At 57.4% G+C, this 22,085-nt stretch overlaps 2 protein-coding genes across 4 annotated transcripts in view; both read right to left on the reverse strand.

Moving 5' to 3' along the window:
• Nucleotides 1-1,514: 1,514 nt before the first annotated feature.
• AP5Z1 (adaptor related protein complex 5 subunit zeta 1) lies at nucleotides 1,515-11,897 on the reverse strand. Of its 3 annotated transcripts, none has more exons than XM_019753632.2 (17): nucleotides 11,782-11,897; nucleotides 9,600-9,737; nucleotides 9,167-9,353; nucleotides 8,557-8,701; nucleotides 8,215-8,327; nucleotides 7,651-7,819; nucleotides 7,176-7,316; nucleotides 6,831-6,868; nucleotides 6,593-6,755; nucleotides 5,875-6,053; nucleotides 5,000-5,142; nucleotides 4,419-4,559; nucleotides 3,691-3,802; nucleotides 3,322-3,419; nucleotides 2,692-2,824; nucleotides 2,402-2,616; nucleotides 1,515-2,147 (listed from the first exon to the last, which is right to left on the reverse strand). In XM_019753632.2, the coding sequence occupies exons 1-17, from the start codon at nucleotides 11,820-11,822 to the stop codon at nucleotides 1,877-1,879; spliced, it is 2,427 nt and encodes an 808-aa protein (XP_019609191.2). In that variant the 5' UTR covers nucleotides 11,823-11,897; the 3' UTR covers nucleotides 1,515-1,876. The 3 variants fall into 3 exon arrangements, with proteins under 3 accessions (XP_019609191.2, XP_074170080.1, XP_074170079.1); XM_074313979.1 differs by having other exon boundaries at nucleotides 11,571-11,890; XM_074313978.1 differs by having other exon boundaries at nucleotides 11,468-11,872.
• Nucleotides 11,898-14,003: 2,106 nt separating this feature from the next.
• Nucleotides 14,004-22,085, reverse strand: part of FOXK1 (forkhead box K1) — a 63,814-nt gene continuing 55,732 nt past the window's right edge. The window contains exon 9 of the mRNA XM_019753637.2: nucleotides 14,004-21,606. Within this exon, the coding sequence (XP_019609196.2) occupies nucleotides 21,335-21,606 (272 nt within the window). The 3' untranslated portion in view covers nucleotides 14,004-21,334. The remainder of the gene's footprint in view (nucleotides 21,607-22,085) is intronic.

Here is a 22,085-nt window from a genome sequence, read left to right on the forward strand (position 1 = left end):
GGTGATGGTGGAATGGTTTTAACTAACTCTTGGACTGCCCTCCACCCTGCCCAGAAACAAGGAGTGACGGGCACGCGGGGCAGCCCTCACCCCCAGGGAAAGGCTAGAGCCGCCAATCAGAGCAGGTTGCTCCTGGTCACCACATGCTCAGCATAACCCCCAAGAAAGGGTCTAGGCCCCCCAGAAGGTGATACAGTGAGTTGACCCACCCTGGTACCCGGGCCTGTACCCCAGGGACCCAGGTCCCACCGGATTTCTGTTCTGATCACTAAAGCCTGGGCTTGGCCCTAATACCAGGCTCTTAATCTGCGCCCCGGCTGGTGGCCACCTGGTCACTGTCCCTTCACCCTGGAAGGAGGCCCGCCTCCTGCTCCACCAGCCGACTGACCATGCACAGTGCCAGGAGCAGGGCGTTGTGGTGTAGGGGGGCTGGGACACCTCCACACGGCTGGCCATCTTCAGCAGCTTGGTAGCTGTGTCCTCACAGTGCAGGGAACCCATAGCCAGGCTCTGGACCAGGGTCCTCATCGTTAACAGGAACAGAGAGACCATGGGGACAAGGGGACCCGGCCAGTCAGCTGCAGACACAGCCCTCACGTGGAAAGGGGTCCGATGGAGGGGGCCGCAAGAACCCAAGAACGGTGTCCTTGGTAGGTCCCAAGCCGTGGGCCTCGTTCGCTCTACGCCGCCCCCTGGCGAACGCAGGAGAGAAGCGCAGGTGCAGCTGGCCCGGCCTCGCGGCTGCAAGACCCATCTGCCAGCCTGAAGACGGCAGCCCACCGCCCGCTCCCCAAATGCGGGATCAATGGGCGTGGCCGGAACCGCCGAGGAGGGACGGGGCGGCCTCCAGGTTCGCGGAGCAGCAGCGTCACCTGGTGGCCCGGGAGCTGGTCCATAGGCCAGGCTGCTGAGTTCAACAGAATGGTGGGAAGTGCTGGGGCTGGGGGACGTTTCTTGCCCCACCACACTCCCTGCTTGGGATAAGGCTCCCGGCAGCAGGTGTCAGGGTCACTGGGCGCCCTGCTGCTGGGAGACCCCACCTTGGAGGGCACTGCTCTCCCCTGTAATGGCAAGAGGCTGCAGGCCTGTAAAGGCGACAGCACCTCCAGCCCACCCGGCAGAGGCCTGGGCGCCCCAGCCTCAGCATCTTTAAGTGATTCAGGAGCATAAGAAGATGCACTGGAAACGCACCCAGACCAAACGCGTTTCTCCAGGGGCTGCTACCACCTCTGGAAGCGTCGCACCTCTTCCTTCCTGACTGCGTGTATCTGATGTTATCCTGGGGCACCTGTGACATTGGAGCTGAGTAGCACTTGGCCCTTACACATTGGGAAGAAGTGGGAAGGAACAGCCCAGGTGCCTGGCCCGGCCAGGTGGGGCCCTTCCATCCCCAGGGCCAGCTCTCCCAGCCCAGCAGCACTGGAAAGTGCCCTTGGGCTCAGAAGCAGGGCTCCCTGTACATGATCCTCTTCCCTGCGTGCACGGAAAGGGAACAACCCTGCCTTGTTCACGCAGAAACTTTCAACGGAAGTTTATTTTTGCTGAATCTCTTCTTGCCCCAAACTACCCCCAAAAAGGAACAGCAGGGCACTGACCAAGCAGCTCCGATCCAGCCCCCAAGGGGGCTAGAGGCACAAATCAGAGCTGCTTCACCATGCACCTCAGGATGGTCACGGGGAGGGGGTTTAGAGACAAGCCCCGCAGGGTGGGACTGCGACAGCCCTGACCAGCCCTGAGAGACCGAGACCCACCGGGACCCCCCTCCCAGGAGCCAGGCCCCTCCTGATGTCCGTTCTGACCTCTAAAGCCTGGGCTTGGCCCTAATACCAGGCTCTTAATCTGCGCCCCGGCTGGCGTCCACCTGGTCACTGTCCCTTCACCCTGGCAGGAGGCCCGCCTCTTTCTCCACCAGCCGACTGACCATGCACAGTGCCAGGGGCAGGGCCGTGTTGGTGTCGCGGTGATAGCGGGGCTCGGACACGTCCACGCTGGGTGTGAACACAAACTGGGCCACGCTGGGCATCTTTAACAGGTGCAGCAGCTCGGTGGCCCGCCTGCGCACGGCTCCCACGCCCTCCTCACAGTGCACGGAGCTCGCGGCTGGGCTCAGGGCCAGGGTCCTCATCTTTGACAGGAACAGAGAGACCCTGGGGACAAGGGGACCTGGCCAGTCAGCTGCAGACACAGGCCTCACATGGCCAGGAGCCTAGGGGAGGCGACTCAGCCAGAGTCACCCAGCTAGTGTGGCTGTAGCTCGGAGAAGTGGTGTCAGCTGCCATATTGCATACCGCCTGCAGCGACCCAAACCCTCGTGCTGCTGTCGCTGTGTCCCGGCCTCCAAAGCCCCTTTCCTTCCTCCCCGCTGCCCCTCAGGTCCCCTCTGCCCACTCCTACCCAGTACCTGGGGATCAGGTCTTGGCTCCGGGAGGCCAGCTTGGTCAGTGTGGTCATCAGTGTGGTGACGACCTGAGGAGGGCACTTGGGAAGCGTGGCAGAGGGGCGGGACTGCGCGAGCTCGAACAGCAGGGCTTCCAGGGCTTCGAAGAGCTTGTTGATCTGTTCCACGGTGCAGCGCCGGTCCCAGCACACTGACAGGTACTCGCCGACGGCCCACACCTAGGCGGGGACAGCGCCTCAGCGCACGCCCAGGCTCCCCCACGCCAGCAGGGGGACGGGCACGGCCTGGCTTACCACGGAGCTGAGCATACGTGCACCGCTGCGTAAGCCGCCGGTGCCGCCCAGGAATTCCAGGAGCTCTTTCGCCAGCTCGACCACCAGGGAGGGGTGCCGCGCGCACAGGGCCAGGAACTCGGAGCTCAGCACCCTGCTCGGAAAGGACGCTCGCAGGCTGCTGCACGCCCCTCGCGACCCCAGACCCACAGTCCCCATCCCGAACAAGGGCCAGGAGGCGGACAGGAGAGCGCTGAGCACCAGGTGGACCTGTCGCCCCACTGGGGAGGACGCTGGGACCGGCTCTGTCCTCGGGCCTGGGCTTGGGAGTGGAGTGCGGCCAAGCCTGCAAGTATCAGGCCTTCAGACAGGGGACAAGGACAGATGGTCTGGAAGGCCCTGCGCAAGAGGGACTTGGGCCAGCGCTAAAGATAACAGGCTCGCGGAAGGGGAGGACGTGGGAACATTCTGGATTTGGGATGGAGGGGTCTGTGCAGCACCTGGGCTGGGCCTGAGGATGATGACGGCAGTGGCAGTGCTGGAGCAGCCAGGGCGGTAAGTGGGGGATGGCAGCTGTGACAAGCTAAGTGTAAGGGGTCAGTGAAACCAGGAGGGGTGAAGCCTCACAGGTGACCGACAGGAAGGACCCACCTGTGCACGCTGGCTTCGTACCCTGGGACCTGGTAAAGCGAGTCACTTCTCTCTAGGAGCAGCAGTGCCAGCTGGTTGGTCAGCGCCTTGTCGGTAAACTGGGGGTCAAGTGCAAGAGACAGACTCAGTCCCACCTCCCAAGCTGTTTCTGTGGCCTGGGGGCCACTCGAGTGTCCTCTGTCCTGGGGAGGACGGGCTGGGTGGGAGGGACAGCACCCTGGCTGGGGCTAGAAGTGCTGGCCTTTCCTCTATGACACACTGATCCTCAGCTGAAGCTCTGCAAAGGGCAAGGGCAGGCCATTGTCCAGGCCAGCCTGTGCCCTGGGTGCGTGAGGCCCATGGCAGTGGGGACCCGGGCAGCAGGCTCACCTGGCTCACTGCTGAGAAGAACACCCGGAGCAGGGTGGGCACAGCCTCGGCGCACTGGACCACCCGGGCGCAGCTGGCCATGGGCTGCAGCAGCTGGTGGAGTGGTGCCAACCTAGGGGACACACGGCGTGGCCCACTGAGTGCTGCCCGCACCCCCACCCTACCTGGGGCCCGAAGACACGCCTTATAACCCCACAGACCAACGCCTGTGAGAAGAGAGGAGGGTCCGAGTGCTGTGGCCTTAACCAAGTTCTGAAACCACCTGCACTGCCCTCATCAAAGGAGGTCACTGTCACCCTGTCACCATGCACATCTGTGCTCTCAAGTCCCACTCCTGTCAGACACTCACTCCTCAGGATGGCCCTGCTCCCACGGAATCCAGGGAGGGCTGGTGTGGGGCTGGGTCAAGGTGTCTGGGGTGAGGAGGTCTCGTTCTAGTCCTGGGCCTCCTGCTCCTAGGGGGTGCTAAGCCTCAGTTTCTCCATCTGTAGAATGGAGTCACCACAGTGCCTACCTCGCAGGGTTACGAGGACTGACTTGCAGACCTGAAGGAGCCGAGCACTGGGTGCCGTGGCTGGTGCCTGCTGTGGTGGGGGTGATGGCAGCTACCTCTTCAGGTCAGAAGGTGCTAGGCCTGGGGGTGGCCGCCAGGGCCCAGCTGCCCTGGGACTGGGCTGCTGCCACACATAGCCCTGCCCCAGTGGCTCCCCAGCCTGAGGGACCCCTACCTCTCTGTGGTTCCGCTGGCTTTGGCACGCAGCAGGTACTGGAAGAGACCCTGGAACTGCGGGTCCCGGAAGGCCTCCAGGCAGCTGGGGGTCCGGAGGGAGGTGTCCCAGAGCGGTCTCTCGGATGCAGCTGGCGATGACCTGTGTGTGGTCACCCGCCCAAGGCCGGGCTCAGACATGGGCTCTGGGCACAGGCTAATCGAGACCCGACAGCCCCAGCCCTCACAGGCACCCACTGGTCAGGGAGACATCACAGTGTCCTGGCTGTGATGAGCCTCAGGGTGAACAGAAAGGGCCTGGCGGCCCGGCATGTGCAGGGGGCGCAGCGGCCCTGGCGGGAGCAGGGGCAGCTCCAGGGCTGAGTGGAAGGTAGGCTGAGGGCCCTGGGCTGCCATCAGTGTGTGTGTGGCCGGAGCACAGAAGGAGCTGTGCCTCACAGGCAGCTCACTTTGCAGAGCACAGGGCAGTCAGGGAAGAATGGACCCCAGAGGAGGGTCCCATGCTGGAGGGACAGGGGCACGGTGGGGACCGCAAGGAGACGGGCCGGGCATGCGTGACCAGGTGGCACCCCTCAGGCTTACCTGAGCTGCAGGTCCAAGGCCGCGGTCAGACACGGCAGGTCCAACAGTGCATGGAGCATCTCCACGGCCGTGCTGGCATCGACCAGCGACGGGAGGAACGCCACAAACTCAGAGGTCAGGGGCGGGCTGTTCCAGGCCAGGAACTGCAGGGACAAGCAGGGCAGCTCAGACGGGAACCAGGAAGCTGCGTGTGGGTCTCGAAGCCTAGTAGTGGGGCCAGCGGCTGGGAGCCCACAGGGCACCACAAAGCAGGCCAGGACCTCGTCACTGCTGCCACTGATGTGCTGCCATTGGGCAGGGCTGTCTGCATTGGTCCCCTCACCTTCCCATACATCACTGTGACCCAGAGCTCTGAAAACTCCCTCCAACTTTTCTCTCACTATTCTTTTTTCTTCTACATTCACTTTTGTACCAACAATTAAACCACTTGCCACTTGTCACGTTGTCTTTTTCTCTAATTAAAGGCCTAAGTCTCCAGCTGACTTTGAAAAGGCCATGCAGTGACTGCCAGTTACAGAAGACACATCCAAAGGCAATGGCACCAAAGGACTGAACACACCAGGCAAGGCTGCCAGGATGGAGGCGAAGATCTGTACAAATTATGTGAAAACCACAAAACCACACAGTCAGGCCTTCCCAAGAGGGTCAGAACAAGGCTTTGCCTGACAGTGAAGCTGTTTATCTGTGGCATGTGGAAACCCCAGGACACCCCACCTCGCCCTCTGCCCTGCACCCCAGGCCACCGGCCCCGAGCCCTGTGATCACGGCCAGGACGCGCCCAAGGGCCCCATGGCAGAAGGGAGAGCCTGGGGACTCTGTGCCGCCCTGCTCAGGCACCCAGCCCCCCACTCTGGCCCAGGCACCAGCGAGCATGCCTTAAAGAGGTTGGGGAAGCTCAATTTGAGAACGCTGAGGTTTCTGCCAAACTGGGGGAGGTTGTCTCTGCAGAACTGGATGAACTCGAAGGCCAGTGTCGGGCTGTGGAAGAGCTCAGAAGGGGTCCTGGTGAACAGGTGCTGGCACACGGCTTCCGAGTCCACTGCAACTGCCTCCCCTGAAAGGTACGAGGTCCGTGAGGGCTGACGGCCAGCAGAAGCGTCTACACCTCATTGTGGGAACACCTCTGTTGCGGGCTAGGGCCCCTCAGAGTCTCAGACTAAGTCCCCATGGCCACACGGGTCCCGAGGACACCAAAGGCTCTGGGCTATCCATTGTGCACAAGGAAAACTGGCTGAGCTGTATTCAGCTCTTCCCAAGTGGCTCTGGCCACAGACCAAGCCCGCTGAGTAACTGAGGTGGAACATTCTTTGGAAGCTGCTGATTTCAGGGCACCTTCCATGAAGCTCTCATAAATGCTCAGGGCAAAGGGAGTTCTAAGAGCGACAGCAAGTCGGGAACATTTTAATTTCCTATGTAAATCTGTTACAAACTACCGCCATCTAGTGCTCATAGTCCATTGGCGCAATGACATCATTCAAGCAAAGAAGGAGGGCAGCAGGAAGAGCAAAGCCCTTGACCAGGAAGGGACTGCTCTCCCTCAGGGCCCCACTGAGCACCCGCAGCCCTGGAGACCATGTGTGAGATGGAGCTCACCGTGGTTCAGGAAGAACTGGGCGAGGGGCAGCAGCGCTCGCACGCTGGTGGGGTCCCCGCACAGCCGTGCATGCAGGCCCTTCAGGCAGGAGAGGGTGCGGTACAGGAAGGAGGGGTCCTGCCTGCAGAGCACGTCCAGCACCAGCACGGCCTCCACCAGGCACTGTGGAGACCCAAGGCGCGCTCAGATGGAGAACGTGAGCCCCCAGCTGCCCCCCCGGCCCCGCCGGGCACTCACAGCTTTCTGCAGGTCTGCGTCCCCCTTCCTCAGGGCTCCTGGGGAAGGAAGGCAGTCAGCTGGTCTCTGTGCCAGCATCAAGACAGCCAAACGAGAAGGCGCACTGTGTTCTGGAAGCTCAAGGAGTGGGCGGAGGGACAGGGCAGAGCTTGGCAGAGAGCTGCCCCCCAGGGCAGACGTGAGGTGGGGACTGAGGCTGGCACACGCAGCCCTGAAGAGCCTGGGGTAGGTTCTGTCAGTGCTCAGCTCCCTGGGGGTGATGCCTGAAAACCAAAAGCCCCCTGGGAAAAAGGAGCAGCCCGAGGCATGACACTGCGGGAGGGGGCCAGCGCCCAGGGCACTCACGCCGGTTACTCTGCTCGATGAGGCGCTGGCAGTACTCGAAGGCCTTGTCCCTCAGCCGCTCCTGGGGGGGCAGCAGGCGGCTGGTGGAGGTGGCGGCAGAGAGCACAGACAGGGTGGAGCCCTCCAGCTCTGATCTGTCATCTGGAAGAGAGGACGGATGGGCGCAATGGGACGAGTCGACTCCATATGTGGCTGCTGTCTGTCCAGAGGGTGTGAAGAGCCGCCACTGCAGACGCCCAAGGCCCTGGGCCAGATGCCCAGTCTCGCCCCAGCCACCTTCCCCCTCACTGGCCACCCTCAGTGTACTTGGTTCTCCCCGGGAAGTCCTCAGTGTGCCGAGGACAAGTTCAGTGAGGAGGCCTGGACAATCCTGCAGCCGTGTGCCCCAGTGTCTGGGAAGGGCCTGCGGGTGTCACCGAGGCTCAGCCAAGGCGGCCAAGTCTCCCAGGGCACAGCACGTCCCACCATGTCCCACCTGTGTCCGCGGGGCCTGTGCCCTCGGGGCTGCTGTGCAGCAGCCACGCCCGAAGCATGGAGAAGGCCTGCACGTTCAGCCATTGGTCCTCTGTGAAGTGCTGGCCCGTGGACAGCACTGTGAAGAAGTCTGTGGCCATAGCCCCGTCCACCTCGGTGACAGGACCTGGCTGTGGGAGGCAAGGAAGGACAGGCAGCTCTGCAGGGTCCGCGGGGCTGTGGAGGGTGGGGGCTGGCACTGGGAAAGGCCAACGGGCTCATCCACACTCTTCTAGAACTAGAGGGGCCCACCCTTCGTCAGATGTATAAACACTGGCACTGGAGGTAAGAACACGGCCCTTCACCAGATGAGTAACCCCCAGCAGGTTCTGGGGGCACAGAGCGTCACGGGCTGAGTGTTCATGACCCAAAGTTTCCCTCCCCACCACCGAGTGGAGACAGGAAAGAGGGATCATTATGGAAGCAGAGCAGGCGGGAGGACAGGAAGACACAACGGGACCCTGCAGGCAAGGCTGGTCGAGGTGGCCCAGACACAGGGAGGTTCTGCGAGTCTGTCCAGCCTCACCTGCCGGGCCCTGGGCGTGGAGAAGAAGCCTCCGGAAGAATGTACAAGGCCCTGCTGGACACTGGCGTAGCGGAGCCAGTCCACCAGCCTCTTATTGAGCACGTTGGTCTGGTCTGCAGAGGGGGTGGGGACAACGCTGTGGGAAACGAGTTAAACCCCACACTCAGGCTGCACAGGGCACTGGTGGGTCTTTCTGGAAAATAAGCAGCTCCCGACAGCCCCAGGCTCTCAGGCCACCTGACACCCACACAGACGCAGCGACGTCCTGTCCCACCTTCTTCCCAGGGTGGGCTCATCTCTATTCTGTGCTGGCGGCACAGGCCTCTCAGGAAGGGTGGGTACCTTGGTGGAGGGTGCCCGGGGCGAGGCTGGTGACCTTGGACAGGACTGGGAGGAGGGGCCGCAGGCTGGGCCCCTCGGGCTGCCGGCTCTCAAGGACTTTGAAGACACGCAGGCCCACATTTCTGACCTCTTGCTTTTTGTCACCCTGCAAATCAAACACAAGTCACAAGTGGAACATGAAAGCTGACTTGCCCAAGTGCCTGACGACAAGTCATTTTGTCTGAAGACATCTGGAAAGGGGACTGTCAAATTCTGAAGGCTGCCACTCTTTTAGCACCATTGATTCCATCGTGCCACCGCTTATGGGCACCTAGGAATGTCGCCAGAGCAGCCCGAGCCCTGCAGCCTAATTAGCCTGCACGGAGTCCTGGCTACTTCCTTAGGAACAGGGGGAAGAAGGGAAGATGGGGAGAGGCAGGGGGCAGGTGTTTCTGCCCGCTCCAGATGCATCCAAGTGCTGGCACACCTGAGGCAGCCATAGAAACTGGTGCATGGAGGGAAGCCAAGCTGAGCCTGCGCTCAGGGACTGCACGCCGGCCTGCTGCTTCTCTCGGGGCCCCAGGGGCACTAAGGGCAGGGTGGCCAACCTGAGTGGTGACAGTTGTGCTACCTGGGCCAAGAGCACAGAGGCCACCAGGCTCAGCTGCCGCGTATTCTGGATGTGGTCACAGCAGAGGCTCAGGCTGTCACAGGGTGACATCTCTCTCAGGATGGCGGCACAGAGAAGCTGGAGCTGCTCAGGGCACGTGGGCAGACACAGGGTTGTCTGTAGCAGGTCCACACACGTCTTCTCCAGCCTGGGACGGCAAGACCACAGCGGGTGGGTGGCATGTCAGGCCGCCACAAGAGTGCCTGGCTCCCAGAGCTCGGTCACTCGCCTCCCACCCCAGAGAGGTGGCCCGGGTCCCTTGGGCAAGTGGACAGAACTTTTATATTTGAGGACCTTTAGCACTGGTTTAAGTGGACACAGGTCAAACGCCAAAGGTTTTGTACCTGTGGGGGCCCGGCCCCGGCCTGCCATACCCAAAGCTGACTTCACTCACTTCCTGTTATATTTTGTGGCCGAGACGATGAGGAAAAGCCGCCGGAGGGTGTCGGCGGCATCGGGCCCTAAGTCCTCCTTCTGCAGCAGCTTACTGACCCGGAAACAGAACTTTTTCAGTTCCTCGTCCTGTATCTCCCTAAACAAAGAAGACGTTGTCAGCAGCCTGGCATCGACAGACCTTGTCAAGGGACCCAGAAATGCTGCCCTGAGCTGGGAGCTGCAACAGGATGACTCGTGCAGATGCAGGGACACTCCCGACTGAGCAGAGAACCCTGGGTCTCAAGGGAAGAAGGTGATTACACCACCCACGATGCGCCTCTCGTGACAAATCAGCTGGACCTGGTTCTTCTCCTCGGGACTCAGCAATCCACAGGCGGTGGTACTCCTCATCCCAGATGAACCCCTTCCCATATATTCTCCACATCACAGGATTCTTTCCAAAAGGCCAATCTGCTCAGACCTTTCCCTAGCTCCCCAGTGCTGTCACACCCAAACTCCTACAGACGTGAACAGTGCACACAGGCCCTAACCCCGCCCTGCTCCCCCAGAGCCTTGAGTCGTTTTCTCTTGCTCCTGACCCCTCGCACAGGCCCTCTACCTGAAAGACTCTTGACTTCTTCCCTTGCTGGTTAACTCCTCACTCACTCTGAGCTGCTGATCAGGTGTCTTGTTCTTCTGCTTCCCTGACCTTGCTGCACCCACCCATCCATCCACCCCCCCGTCCGAATCCCACTTTCTTCACCTCTTCTTCAGCTTACAAGAGAAGTCTTTGATAACTTTTTTCACTCTTGCTTTCCATTTCTGAAAAATTTGAAAAGTAAAATTCACTCCAAATCCTGACTCCCAACTCTTAGCAATATAAAGTGCCACCAAAAATCACAGTGTTAATTAAAGTAAAACATATAGTGAAAGTTAGCACGACCTCACTGATAGTTATTCACTTTCCTCAAATTCTAGCCGCGAGGAATTGTACAACTCACACATTTTACTTACGGCTATTTCAGCATACATTGCCCTCAATCCTCCCGCCCACCCAAGACAGAGAGATGGAGAAACATGAACTTAAATAGTGAGGGCTATTCCTTCTGCTGTTCAGTCCACGAATTAATGACCTTAAGTATAAGGTGAGTTGCAGAGGTAAACCAACGACGTTCTGAGTGGGTCTCACCTCTGCCATGTCTCTCAGCAAGACCTTCAGGGTGAACATGTTGAGTGAAATGCTACTATTTAAAGATATCTATTATCATTTAGTACAGCCCCTAAATTCAAGTGAACTTGAATTAGAATATTAGAACTTGAATGAGGATATTGGGATATCTGTCCAATATTGAAGGAAATACAGGCTCTTCTGGACTTATTGGGAGATGGTGCTGCAAACCCATGAAGCACTGCCTTGTAGATTTTCAAGGGTTATTTTGACCATCTATTTTTGTCCTGTTCACAGGCGTTAGAACCTAACCTGCACTCAAGGTCACGCTTCACCTTAATCACAGCAGCCTCAACCACCCTAATCTTTCCCAAGTGGCCCAGCTCAGATTCCAGGTTTTCGTTTTTTTAAGTTTACCATGAGCTTGTGGTTCGGATTGCGTTTTCTTCTTTTAAACACGTAGCATCGAGTCTTAGACTACCTGACGGACGGTGGGGTTTCAGTCCCGGCCTACATTCTGCTTTCTCCCATGACTGGTTAGCTGGTGAGGAAGGGGCTACCGACCACTTAGTGGGAGTCCAGAGCCCGTTTGAGGCCAGAAGACGGTGGGTAATTTCTCAACCCACCCAATCACGTAGGAGGTACCATCTTTCTAAATCACAACATGCAGGCTGCCCCACGTCCTCAGACGCATCCACTCCCGAGTCGCCATGGCTCACCCGATACCAACAGGCTGTCTGGCCTCTGTGGCTTTGCGCTCTTGACCCTGGAGCAACTGACAGCTTCTGGCCACCCCCCTCCGGCCGGCCGTGGGGGTCTCACCGCCAAGCCTTTGGCCACACAGGCAGCGGGGGCCCATCCCACGTTCCACTCATCCTCCTCCGTGGACCAGCTCCACTCTCCCCGGGCCTGGCGGCGTGGCCTCCCCGTCCCCCCGCCTCTAACGCGGGTCTAGACCGGCTCCGCCAAGCCGCCGGCCCAGGCCCCGCGCTGAGCCCCACCACCGGGCCCTCGGAAGCAAAGGCGCGGGCACCTGGCCTGGCGGAGCAGCCTCTCCGCCCCCGCCGAGAACATCCCGCCGCCGGCGCGCGCCAGGCGCTCGCACCTCCGGGCAGCCCAGGTCCGCGGCACCGCCGGCTTCCGGGTCGCGTCACGTGCCGCGTCACGCAGGGACCGCCGACCAATGAGCTTTGGCGGAGCTTCTGGGGGCGGAGCCGTCTGCGTTGGAGCCGCGGGTCCGGATCGGCTCCCGGGCGCCTTCGCGGGCTGGGGAGCCCGGGATTTGGCACCTCGGCCTCCCGGGACCCGGGACCCGGGCGCCGCGGCGCCGTTGCTCTAGTTCAGGGTTGTTTCATAAACACAACGCCGTTGGATGTGTGTCCAGCGGTTGGCAAGAAACAGCTGCGGTTCTTGGCAGTTTTTTTCTTTTTTAAGCTTCCATTTGTTTAGCACCTATCATAGGCTGTACGTGCAGATGTTAAACATCTTCTTCAATCCCCACCATAACCACAGGCTGTCGGTATCTCTATTTTACAGATGAGACAACAGGCTCAGAGAGAAAGTCAATTTCTAGTCATTCTAAAGGCTGTTTCGGCCAGTGTTTCCACCCTGCAGACTGCGTGGGGCACAGTCCCGGCAGTGACGATCCAGGGTGACAAATGCCGAGACAGCCTAAACTCGGCAGGTCCTATAGAAGGGAGGCTTCTGGAGCCTAAGACGAGCCCAGAGCGTGTCAGACCAAGGCGAGCGAGCGGAAGGACCAGCTGCAGGTGCTGACGGTGTCCTGTGGCTTGAACCTGAGGTCTGGCAGCAGGATGCGAATGGATGGTGAAGAGGGGTTGGGGGAAGGCGGAGAAGACACTGGCTGTGCAGTCAGTGGTCCAGGAGAGACGGAGGTTGTCTGAGCTGGTAAAGGCCACGAGGATGGAGAAGTGGGTAATTCAGTAACCACTCAGGGGTAGGATTTCTAGGACCTGGGGATTGATGGATTTGGAGGCGGGAGGAGGGACAGGGAAAAATCAAAGGCAACGGCAGGGTTCTGGTTTACCAAGTGTTGCCCTTCACTTGGCATTGGGGCAGGAGGGGACGAGGCCGTTTGTGGACTCATTCATGCAACGAACAAACAATGATTGAGTCCCCAGGTTGTGTCAGGCAGCGTTTTTGGTTCTGGGGAATAGTGAACGGGAGAGGCCAAGTCCCTGCCCTCATGGAATTTACAGCCAACAAAGACAATCATCAAATATACAAACATATACATATGTCTGGTAGTGAGAAATGCTAGGAATGGGAAGATGAAACAGACAGATAATTGTGCAGTGGGAAAGTTGGATGTCCTTTGCATAGGGTGGGTCAGGGAGGCCTGGGAGGGATAAGCAGTGACAAGACACCTCAATGGAGGGACAGAAGCGCATGGACTAGGCTTTCATGTGTGTGAATTCTGAACTTGGTGGTTTTGAGATGCCCTTATGGTGTCCATGTGGAGATGCTGAGGGCGACTGGTGCTGAGGATGAGGAGGTGGGAGCCAGTGGGGGGGGGCAGAGTGTTACCCAGGGAGCACAGTGAGTGAGTGGGCACCCCCAGACCCCTGAGCAGCCACTGGAAGGAAGCAAGCAAAGGCAGCCCAGTTCCAGGCAGTCTTTATAGAAAGCCTGCTGCGTGCTGAGCTCTGGACATCAGTGGTCTCAGCTAACCTGAGGGACAACTCTGAGGAGTGTCAGTGCCACTATGTGAAGGATGAGTGTCTGAAGCTGAAAAACTGGTTAGGGTGCCCAAGGGCACACCCTGTACATGGAGGAGGGATCTGATCCCACAGGTGGATTGCAGGTCAATGTCTGTAGCTACGCCGTCCACTGCCAGCTGAGGACTGGCCAGAGAAGTGGGAAGAAACCTAAGAAGGTGGTGTCTCAGACAGAGACGCAGAGGTTAAGTTTCAAGCCCTGCTGAGAACCTTGGCAAATGGTGTATTTGTGACACTCATTTTTATTAAATCCCAAATCAGAGGTAGTCTGCAGGAAAAACACTCAAGCATCTTACAGTGATTTAATTGTGAATCTGGCAGGCACTGAAAAGAGGCTGATTTCACTGCAGCTGACATGCACTATGTCACTGAATCCACAGAACATTCTGTGAGGTGAGGGTGCCCATTCTGCACGTGAAATGGAGCTTCTCGCCCTCCACTAACCACCCCATCTGCCCATGCGTCTGTCTGTCCCGCAGCAGCCACTCATCTACAAGGACCAGAAAGAGTCCTGGTGTCATTTCTTTAATATATAATTTTATTTCTGGTTATAGAAACAAATGCTAAGAGGAGAAACAAAACTTCCCCATCCACATACAACAATTTAATAGATAAAAGGACAGTTAAAATAAATGAAAAAACAAAAAGTAGAAATTTTAAACTTTGTTATAGCTTTAAAACATTAACGTCTGATACAATTAGAAATCACATTCAGATCTCAAACTTTTAAAAAAAAGTATGGCTCCTTATTAAAAAAATACTGTATCCCATTTGAAATGGAAACGCAGGTCGGCCCTGCTGCTGTGGGTCTCGCCTTCCTACCACCAGGCCGGGGTGTCTGCAAGCCTTCCTGGGTTTCCCACACTACATTTTACTTATAGGTGGTGAAACACTGCAATATGACCTCCATTTCACATCCAAGGCTCTAGAACCTAAATTTCCACTTTGTAGGATACCACTGCTTTTTAAAGCACTGATTATGGAACATATTGTAAAAAACACTTTAGACAGCCACTGTAAAAAAAATTCCACACTCGCTCACACACACATACATACACACACCCCCAACAGCACCCACCCACCCCCAATTATCTTTACAGGAGAATCATGGGTCAGATAAGAAAAAAAAACTCTCAGTATTGGGTTCAATCCTCCCTCATGTGCACTGAGCCGCTAGGTCTGAACTCTGCTGATCTGAGTGAGAATCTGGGAGAGGATCTGTCCACCCCTCCCCTCACCCCCACCTTCCATCCTGACAGAACCTGAGCATGTAAATTAAGGTGTACCAGGAAGAAGGGAAGGGCAAGGCTTAAAATGTTTGACTTTCAATCCCATTTTTACTGATTAAAAACAAATATCTAGACCAGTTAACCCCTAAACGTAGAACGTAAGAGGCCACAGGCTCAGTTTAATATCCTTTAGGCCATGTTAGGGGACAAAATCCACTGCAGAGCCACAGACCTCATTCCGGCTTAGCCACATGGTTCAGGGGACAGGCCATGACTCTGGGAACCACTTAAACACCGACTGGGCCATGCTGAAGGGCTAAGTGGCCACGCTCCTCTCGAGCCTGGCCTCCCCAACACTTTATTGTTCCTGACACAGAGTAAACCAATGAACATTTGGATGCGCCAAATCAGCAAACTATTCCAGAACAAGATTCCCGCATAAAGAATGAGCCAGAATTCTTCCAATTCTCTTTGGGCAGAGAGGTGACAGTAACCCTTCTCACCCTTGGAGGCAACTGGGTGACTAAAACCTGGAGAATGTGACCTGAAGACGCCAGTTAAGGGGGTCTGGCGGGGGCTGTCAGGGTCCAGGGCAGCCAGCATTCACCTGGTCAACCAAAGAAACATGTTTGCTCCTTCCCGCTGGCCCCAGAAGTTTTCTTCTCATTTTCCCAGTTGCTACCAGGACAAGCAGGTGGCCAAGAATGAATGAAATCCTTTGAGAGGGGTTTCTCCCTGGGGAGAAAAATGCCCAGAACTAAAGCGACCGCTCCCTTAACTCTCTTCTAAAACCATGAACAGACCAAACCAGCCACTCGGATGACACCCCCCGCCCACGGCTCGTGAATTCAGACCTTCATTTCAGTCCTGTGTAAAAGTGCTATGCAGACGCTTGCCCCTGGTGAATGCTTAGCCCTTCCTGATAACGTCCCCCTGCAGAAGGGCCTCCTGTCATGGACCTGCTGGGGCTGGATATCCTGGGGACATTTTCCACCCAGGAGCTTGGCCTCCCACAAGAAGCTGCTACAGACGTTCACTGATAGGACGGAGGCATGCTGAGGTTCGTCAGACTTAATGAATCCTGCTGCCCTCTCACCTATTGAGTTACCTTGCGCCCCCCAACCTTCTCACCACCCCTGGAGGAAGCCAGCACAACCCCACAGCAGGCAGCACCTTGGGTTATGCACGGTGACTGCACTCAGCTGGCTTGGCCAGTCAGGTGGCAGCCTGGCTCCTGGCCCCTCCATGCTGACCTTCTTCCAGACATGGTTCTGCAGGCAGATGGAGGAGGAATGGCCTCCAGCAGCAGAGCTGAGCTGGGGCCCGAACCTGGGAGACGGGGGCTAGGACTGGCCCGGAAAGACACCCCCAAACAGGCCTGCAAAGCCTGCAGGATAAGGACAGCTCAGCAAGTGACCTTCCTCTCTTTTTAACATAAAACTATTTTCCCTCACCACAGTCAGTGAAATGGGCTTATTTCTTAGTTTGGAGGAAACGCTCAGGGTTGTATCCCCAAATCCCACGCTATGCAGCAGCTGTAACTCCCAGGGTCGGGTGACAGGGATGACAGAGGAAACAGCAGTTCCGAGCAGGACGGCGGTGCTCTGGACCCTCACGCAAACCGAATGCCCGCACAACCAGGCAGACCCCAACCCATAGGCCAAGGGGGACAGTGCGGCTTGACACCACGCAGGGGCTGCAGTGCCACCAAGACGTGCCACAAGCACCGATTCCAGGCCCTCTCTTGGATACTGAAGGTAGCAGCTTTTGGTGTGAAAAGGCAAGTAGCAGAAGTGCAGCACTAACCTTGGGGCTGTGAGCATGCGGGTGGAAAGCCGCGTCCTGAGCGCTTTTAAAACCCTAACGTGGAAAACAAGACCTCAAGAAAGGAATTTATAAAATGAAAGGATTTTGGAAAACATAGGAACATGATCTGAAAATAACGGACAGAAACTGAGCAAGAGACCATCGTTGTGGGTAAATCCTGCCCTTGCCTCAGAGCTGCCGTCATGTCGGCCCGTCTGAAGGTCAATCCCATCTTCATAGCAGCACATGTGAATAATTTAAGTTATTCTATTAAATAACATTGCTTCTGGGCAGAGGTATCGTGAAGGAGGCAGAGAGGCTGCGGGCCACCGGGAGCACGCCAGCCGCTCGGCGGCCCAGACGAGGGCCCTGACCCTGACCTGTGGCCGATGTGCAGCCAGGAGTGGACAGGGCTCTCTTTACAGACAGAGCCTCACCGTCGTTTTTGGCAAATGATTCTAGAACAAGTAGTGCAGTCTACCCAGCATGGAAACAGAGGCAGCAAGTGTGCAGGGTGCCCAGGCGCCCTCCCCGGGTGCTGTGTTCTCTCAGGCTGGGCAGCGGTGTGGACCCCGAGACCGTGACAGTCCATTGCTGACGTCGCTCCAGGGCAAGCAGAATTTGAGGGTTTTGGAGAAAAACAGGTCACTCGCCTGCATCCACTGTATTTATTTCTACACTAAAAGCTCTGGGAAAAATCCTTTCTTCGTCTCTGACACATTCTCACATTCCACTTTGTTTACATTTTTTAAGTTAGGATGGCTCTTTTTCTCTAGAAAGTAAGACACTGACCCCAAAGCCAAAGAAAAGCTTTCGCCTCTGTTTGGACTCTGCATTACCAACAAGGGGTTTCGGTCCACACAGATCTCACAGCAGGCCCTCTGCAGACCTTTTTTTTTTAGGGGAAATAAGAGCATCAGCTGAACGATACCTGTGATCTCAAACCAATCTTTCTCCAGGACCAGGGAGGTAGAGAAAAGGGACCAGGAGCCGAGTGGCCGATACACAGGTGGCTTGGGGGGCAGGGAGGCCTCCACCCTCTGGCCACGGCAAAGCTCCAGCAAACCCATTTCTTCCCAGCTGAGAATCCTGAAGCCTCATTTTGGCGACTCAGAAATCTGTTCTCACCTTTTTCATTTGGCTTGGTTCTTACACAGAGGAAAAAGAAAACACAAATAAACAGCAAATCCCAAACATGAACAAGCCAGACTCCGGGAGGCAATCTGCAGGCAGGACCATGGGTGCCCGAGCGGCCCGCCAGAAGGGGAAAAGGGGTGGTGTGAGTCTCAGAGGAGCTGTGCTGCAGACTGTCTGCCTTTAACTGTGGCCAAACACTACCAACTACCAACCGTTAGCTGGGAGAGCTTTGGTGTGGAGGAAGCTGCAGAGCTCGTGGCGGTGGCAGGAGCTGTGCCCCCTGCGTGCGTGGTATCGGCGGTCCTAGGAGGGGTGAGCTCTCGGCACAACGCTTCTCATTTCCAACGTTATACTAAACTGTCTTGGTGGAAAACGCTCAACTACTGAAAAATAGTTATTTTTGTGACTTCCTTCCCATGCAGATAGTGTGGTTTCTGCACTGGGTGCTGGTAAGTGTGAGGACAGGTTAGGCAGGGCACGGATGGAGGGAGCTGTAACAGCAGGGCCCATGGGCCTTGCCCAAAGCCAGTGCCCCTTCGGCCTGGTTCACCTCTTTAGGTGGACTCAAGACCCCAGGGGACAAAAATAAAAAGGTTCTCGGACCCCTGAGGCTGCAGTGACACCAGGATCATGCCAGAATTGACTTATTTTCGCTTTCCCCAACCTTGCTTGGGTTGGCCCACCCTCTACAATCCAGGCTGTGGCGGGTCACCAGCTGCCAGACTGAGGACCACCGTTCACCAGCCACTTCCAGCCTGGCACTCCTGATTCCAGGGACGAGTCTGGGGAATACCATTGCTTGGTCAGCTCTGAGGGTACCGGGGGACCTTTCCAGCTGCAACGTGCACCTCCCGGGGAGGCTGGCTCTCCTCGGCCTCTGGCTACCAGTCCTAAGCCAAGGGCTGGCATGGGGCCGGCATGCAGCCTGGCCAGTGACCGAAAGCCCATCCAGAACTGTCTGTGAGCCCAGTGGCAGTCCCCCAAGGCCCCGCCCTCCTCTCCCGGCCCTGCCTGGAGTCTCAGCTGACCCCGCAGGGTCCCTTCTTCTCAGTTCCAGCAGGAGCTAAAAAGGCACGAGCTCTCTAGGTGGCAGAATGTCACTGATTAACCTTCTGTCCTCTCCCGCTCCCTGTTCCAGTCTCCACTCCCTTCTCCTTGACCCTCAGCCCGTGTGGTGGGATCATCACTGAAAACGGACAGAAAACCGAAACACCTCCAAAGTCAGGAGAAGGGTCTGAGCAGGACCCATCAGATTGGGTAAAACCTGACAGCATCCTGTGGCCAACTGTCCTGTCTGGGCAGACGCCGCCGCTTTCCCAAGGGGCAGCCTGTGCGGTCATGCTGGGCCACGAGCAAACGCTCCTCCTCTGGAGCATAGCACACGATAATGAAGGAAGGGAAAGAAGCAACACGTGACCTCAAAAGTCCCTCGTTACAGACCCTCGATGGTGAGGCCTGGGGGTAGGAGACGTGAGACCTGCCTCAGCCCAGCTCGCTCACTCACTCCCACCCATGCACACACCAGACACTTTGTAAAGACCAAGTTCACATAAAATAACAATGTCTATGTGGAATGCAGTGTGATTTCTCATCACTGACGGCGACTGCATCTGAGGACGGCACACCTGCTGCTTTCGTCCCACCCCTTCCTGTGAAATCTCCCCGAAGGCAAGAGGTGCGGACTTCACAAAGAGCTTATTTCCCATTTAACGTTTAGTGCCATAAAAACAACCAGTTTGGGGCTTAGAGAACATAGAACAGGTACTTCCCCAGTCCAGGCAGGAGGAGAGGGGCTGGAGGAGGCTCTGCACTTGTCCCCAGTGACTGACGAGGATGGCTGCGCGTGGGGACAGTGGTAGCAGTGAGACGGAGCTGGTCACTTCCACGCTGCCCTCCAGCCAGCTCAGCTCAGCATGTAAGCCAACCTTGCCTGCACTGCCTCAGAATCACATCCCACGTTTCCCCTTCTTTCTGAGCCAGCTCCTGTCCAGCCAGGTCCCAGGCCTGGAAGACGGCCGCTCTTGCTCTCGCTGACCACAGAAGCTGTGAGTCTCTTGGTGGCACTGCCATCAGGGCTCAGGGAAGAGCAGGCAGCTTTGCTTCTGAAGGACTAATGCTGAGGATAGGCTGCGTGTGGGGAAAAACCGTTTTGGCAGGGCCTGTGCAGCTCCATGCAGTTGGTTGTTTCCAGCTGTCCACCACCAGAAGAACCAACACCGGGGGTCTAGAGGACTTCAAAAGTCACTTTGCACAGGGACGCGCTTACCGTTTCCTGAGACTGTTCTCTAAGAGAAGCTGAAGGACTACAGTCTGACCCCACACCGGGCTGGGATAGGGCAGGCAGCTCAGGCTCACTTCCTGCTCCAGTGACAGCTCCAAGCTGGTGCAGGGTGTCTGCAAGTACAGGGGTCCCTCTCAGGGGAGCCGGTGCCACCTGCTGGAGCGTACTGCCCTCGGCACTCACCGTGTCACACACAAGACTAACCGAGTCAGCAAGAGCTGGGCCCAGTGGCTGAGTGAACCCACAGTTCCTACAGGTGTGGGCAGAAGAGACAGTTCCGATTTAGAAGAGCAGCTAAGCCTTGGGGTGGAGCGAGAACTCGGTGAAGAAGCACTGAGTGGCTATACTCAGTGCTGCATGTGCCGCTGGGTGCCGGGGCATCAGAACCACAGAGAAACAGGGCTCGCCACTGGTTTTTGGAGCAACATGTCCGTGAACGTCCATCTGTCCAGTTGGTGACCTCCTTCCACCTGGAGCCCCAGCTGCCCCGATTTTTCCAGGCCCTGCGAGGCAGGTGCAGCCAGCAGCATGGGCAGGACGCTGCAGTCCACTGGCTCTGACCTGTCACCCACACAGCTTTATGCCTCCAAAACCAATCCAGGAAGCCGACGGCCTCTCCTGAAGGTAGAGATGTGGTGGCAGGTTTCCTCTTCCAGGGGCTGCAATTGTGACACCATCTACAGATGAAACCTCACAGATGATCCTCTTGTGTCTGTCTCAGATTTATGATTAAGCCGGAATTCCACGTTTCAACAAAACAGGAACTATTTGGGATCCAAAGCCAAACCGGACCCCTCCCCTCCCCAATTAATGCCACTCTTGTACTTTCTGTGTCACCACTGTACGGAGAAAACATCATCGCACAGTCCACAATGTGGCAGTTCTTGCCTCTCTCTTGACTATTCCCAATGGACGACAAGCAGGAATGCATCCGTCCTCGTCCCGTCCCTCGGAAGGCCTGTGTCCTAGGCTGCGTTTCTGTCCAGTCCTCCCGGGCATGAAGGCTGCTCTGGGAGCCTGGTTTTTGCTCATGGCCGGGTCTGCCTGGGATCCAGTCCTTGAGACGCTGGGCCACAACCTTCTCTCTCGTGCCCTTGACAAAAGGCCTGGGGAGAAAAGATGGTGCAAAGGAAGAAGGAAATAAAAACAAACAATTCCCGGAATCTTACAGTCAGCTGTCTGAGCCTGTTGACGTGTGTCTGTCTTAACGAAAGCAGGGGCGGGAGGTAAAGGACAAGCAGGATGAGCGTGTCCAGGCGCAGGCAGATGCTGTCCTGTCCGTTTGGCACCGCGCTTCGCTCAGCGTGAAGCTTTGTCATCGCGGCCCGAGTGGCGGCGATGCCAGCGCCGAGTTCCCTTCGGTGTGCGTTCCACTCCACCTCCACGCGGGCGACTTCACTCCCCGGTTCCAGGCCCCTGTGGGCCGGCTGCTGTGATCACCCCGGCCTGCGTGGTGACAGTCCCACTGGGCTCCTCCAACCGGGACCTTTTGACTTCGGGCTCCCCAGTGGAAGAGGCAGAGGTGGCAGCAGGGGCAGCGGTGGCTGGGGTGGCAGTGCTGGTGGCTGCTGCTGGCTCCTCGGGCCCCACCTCGCACAGCCGGGTGACCACCACTGGAGTGGACGAGCTAGCCTGGGCGGCGAGGAGCTGCAGGGGGCTCGTGAGGGCTGGGAGTGGAGGAAGAGAGATTGACATTGGAAACTGATCAGGACCAGCAGGACCAAGTCGCTCTGCCAGGACTAAGTAATCACACAGGAACCAACCCCCACACCCTTGGTACCTCTGACAAAAGCAACCAGCAGCCCTGGGGTGCCAGTCCCCGCCAGCCCCTACCTCAGCCAGCTTTCTCTCCCCGGCTGGACTCCCGTGAGCCATTCCCTCTCTGACTCTGTCCCCTCTCCACCCAAGGGGCATACTGTCCCTGGTCCCTTTCAGCGTCCTCCACTCATTCTTACTGCTCAGTGTGGAACCTTCTAAATAGCCCGAAGCCTCATGCCCTCACCTCCAGTAACAAGTGCCACCTGCCCTGAACCATCTGGCTGAAAATTGAAACCACCCCCAGCCCTGCCCCCGATAGGTGCTGTCTGCCTGACGTCCCGCCTGGACCTCTGTCTCGCCCAGCAGCGTATGAGCTCTGTGACGTGGG

Source organism: Rhinolophus sinicus, linkage group LG10 (genome assembly GCF_036562045.2).
Source record: "Rhinolophus sinicus isolate RSC01 linkage group LG10, ASM3656204v1, whole genome shotgun sequence".
NCBI classification, from domain to species: domain Eukaryota; kingdom Metazoa; phylum Chordata; class Mammalia; order Chiroptera; family Rhinolophidae; genus Rhinolophus; species Rhinolophus sinicus.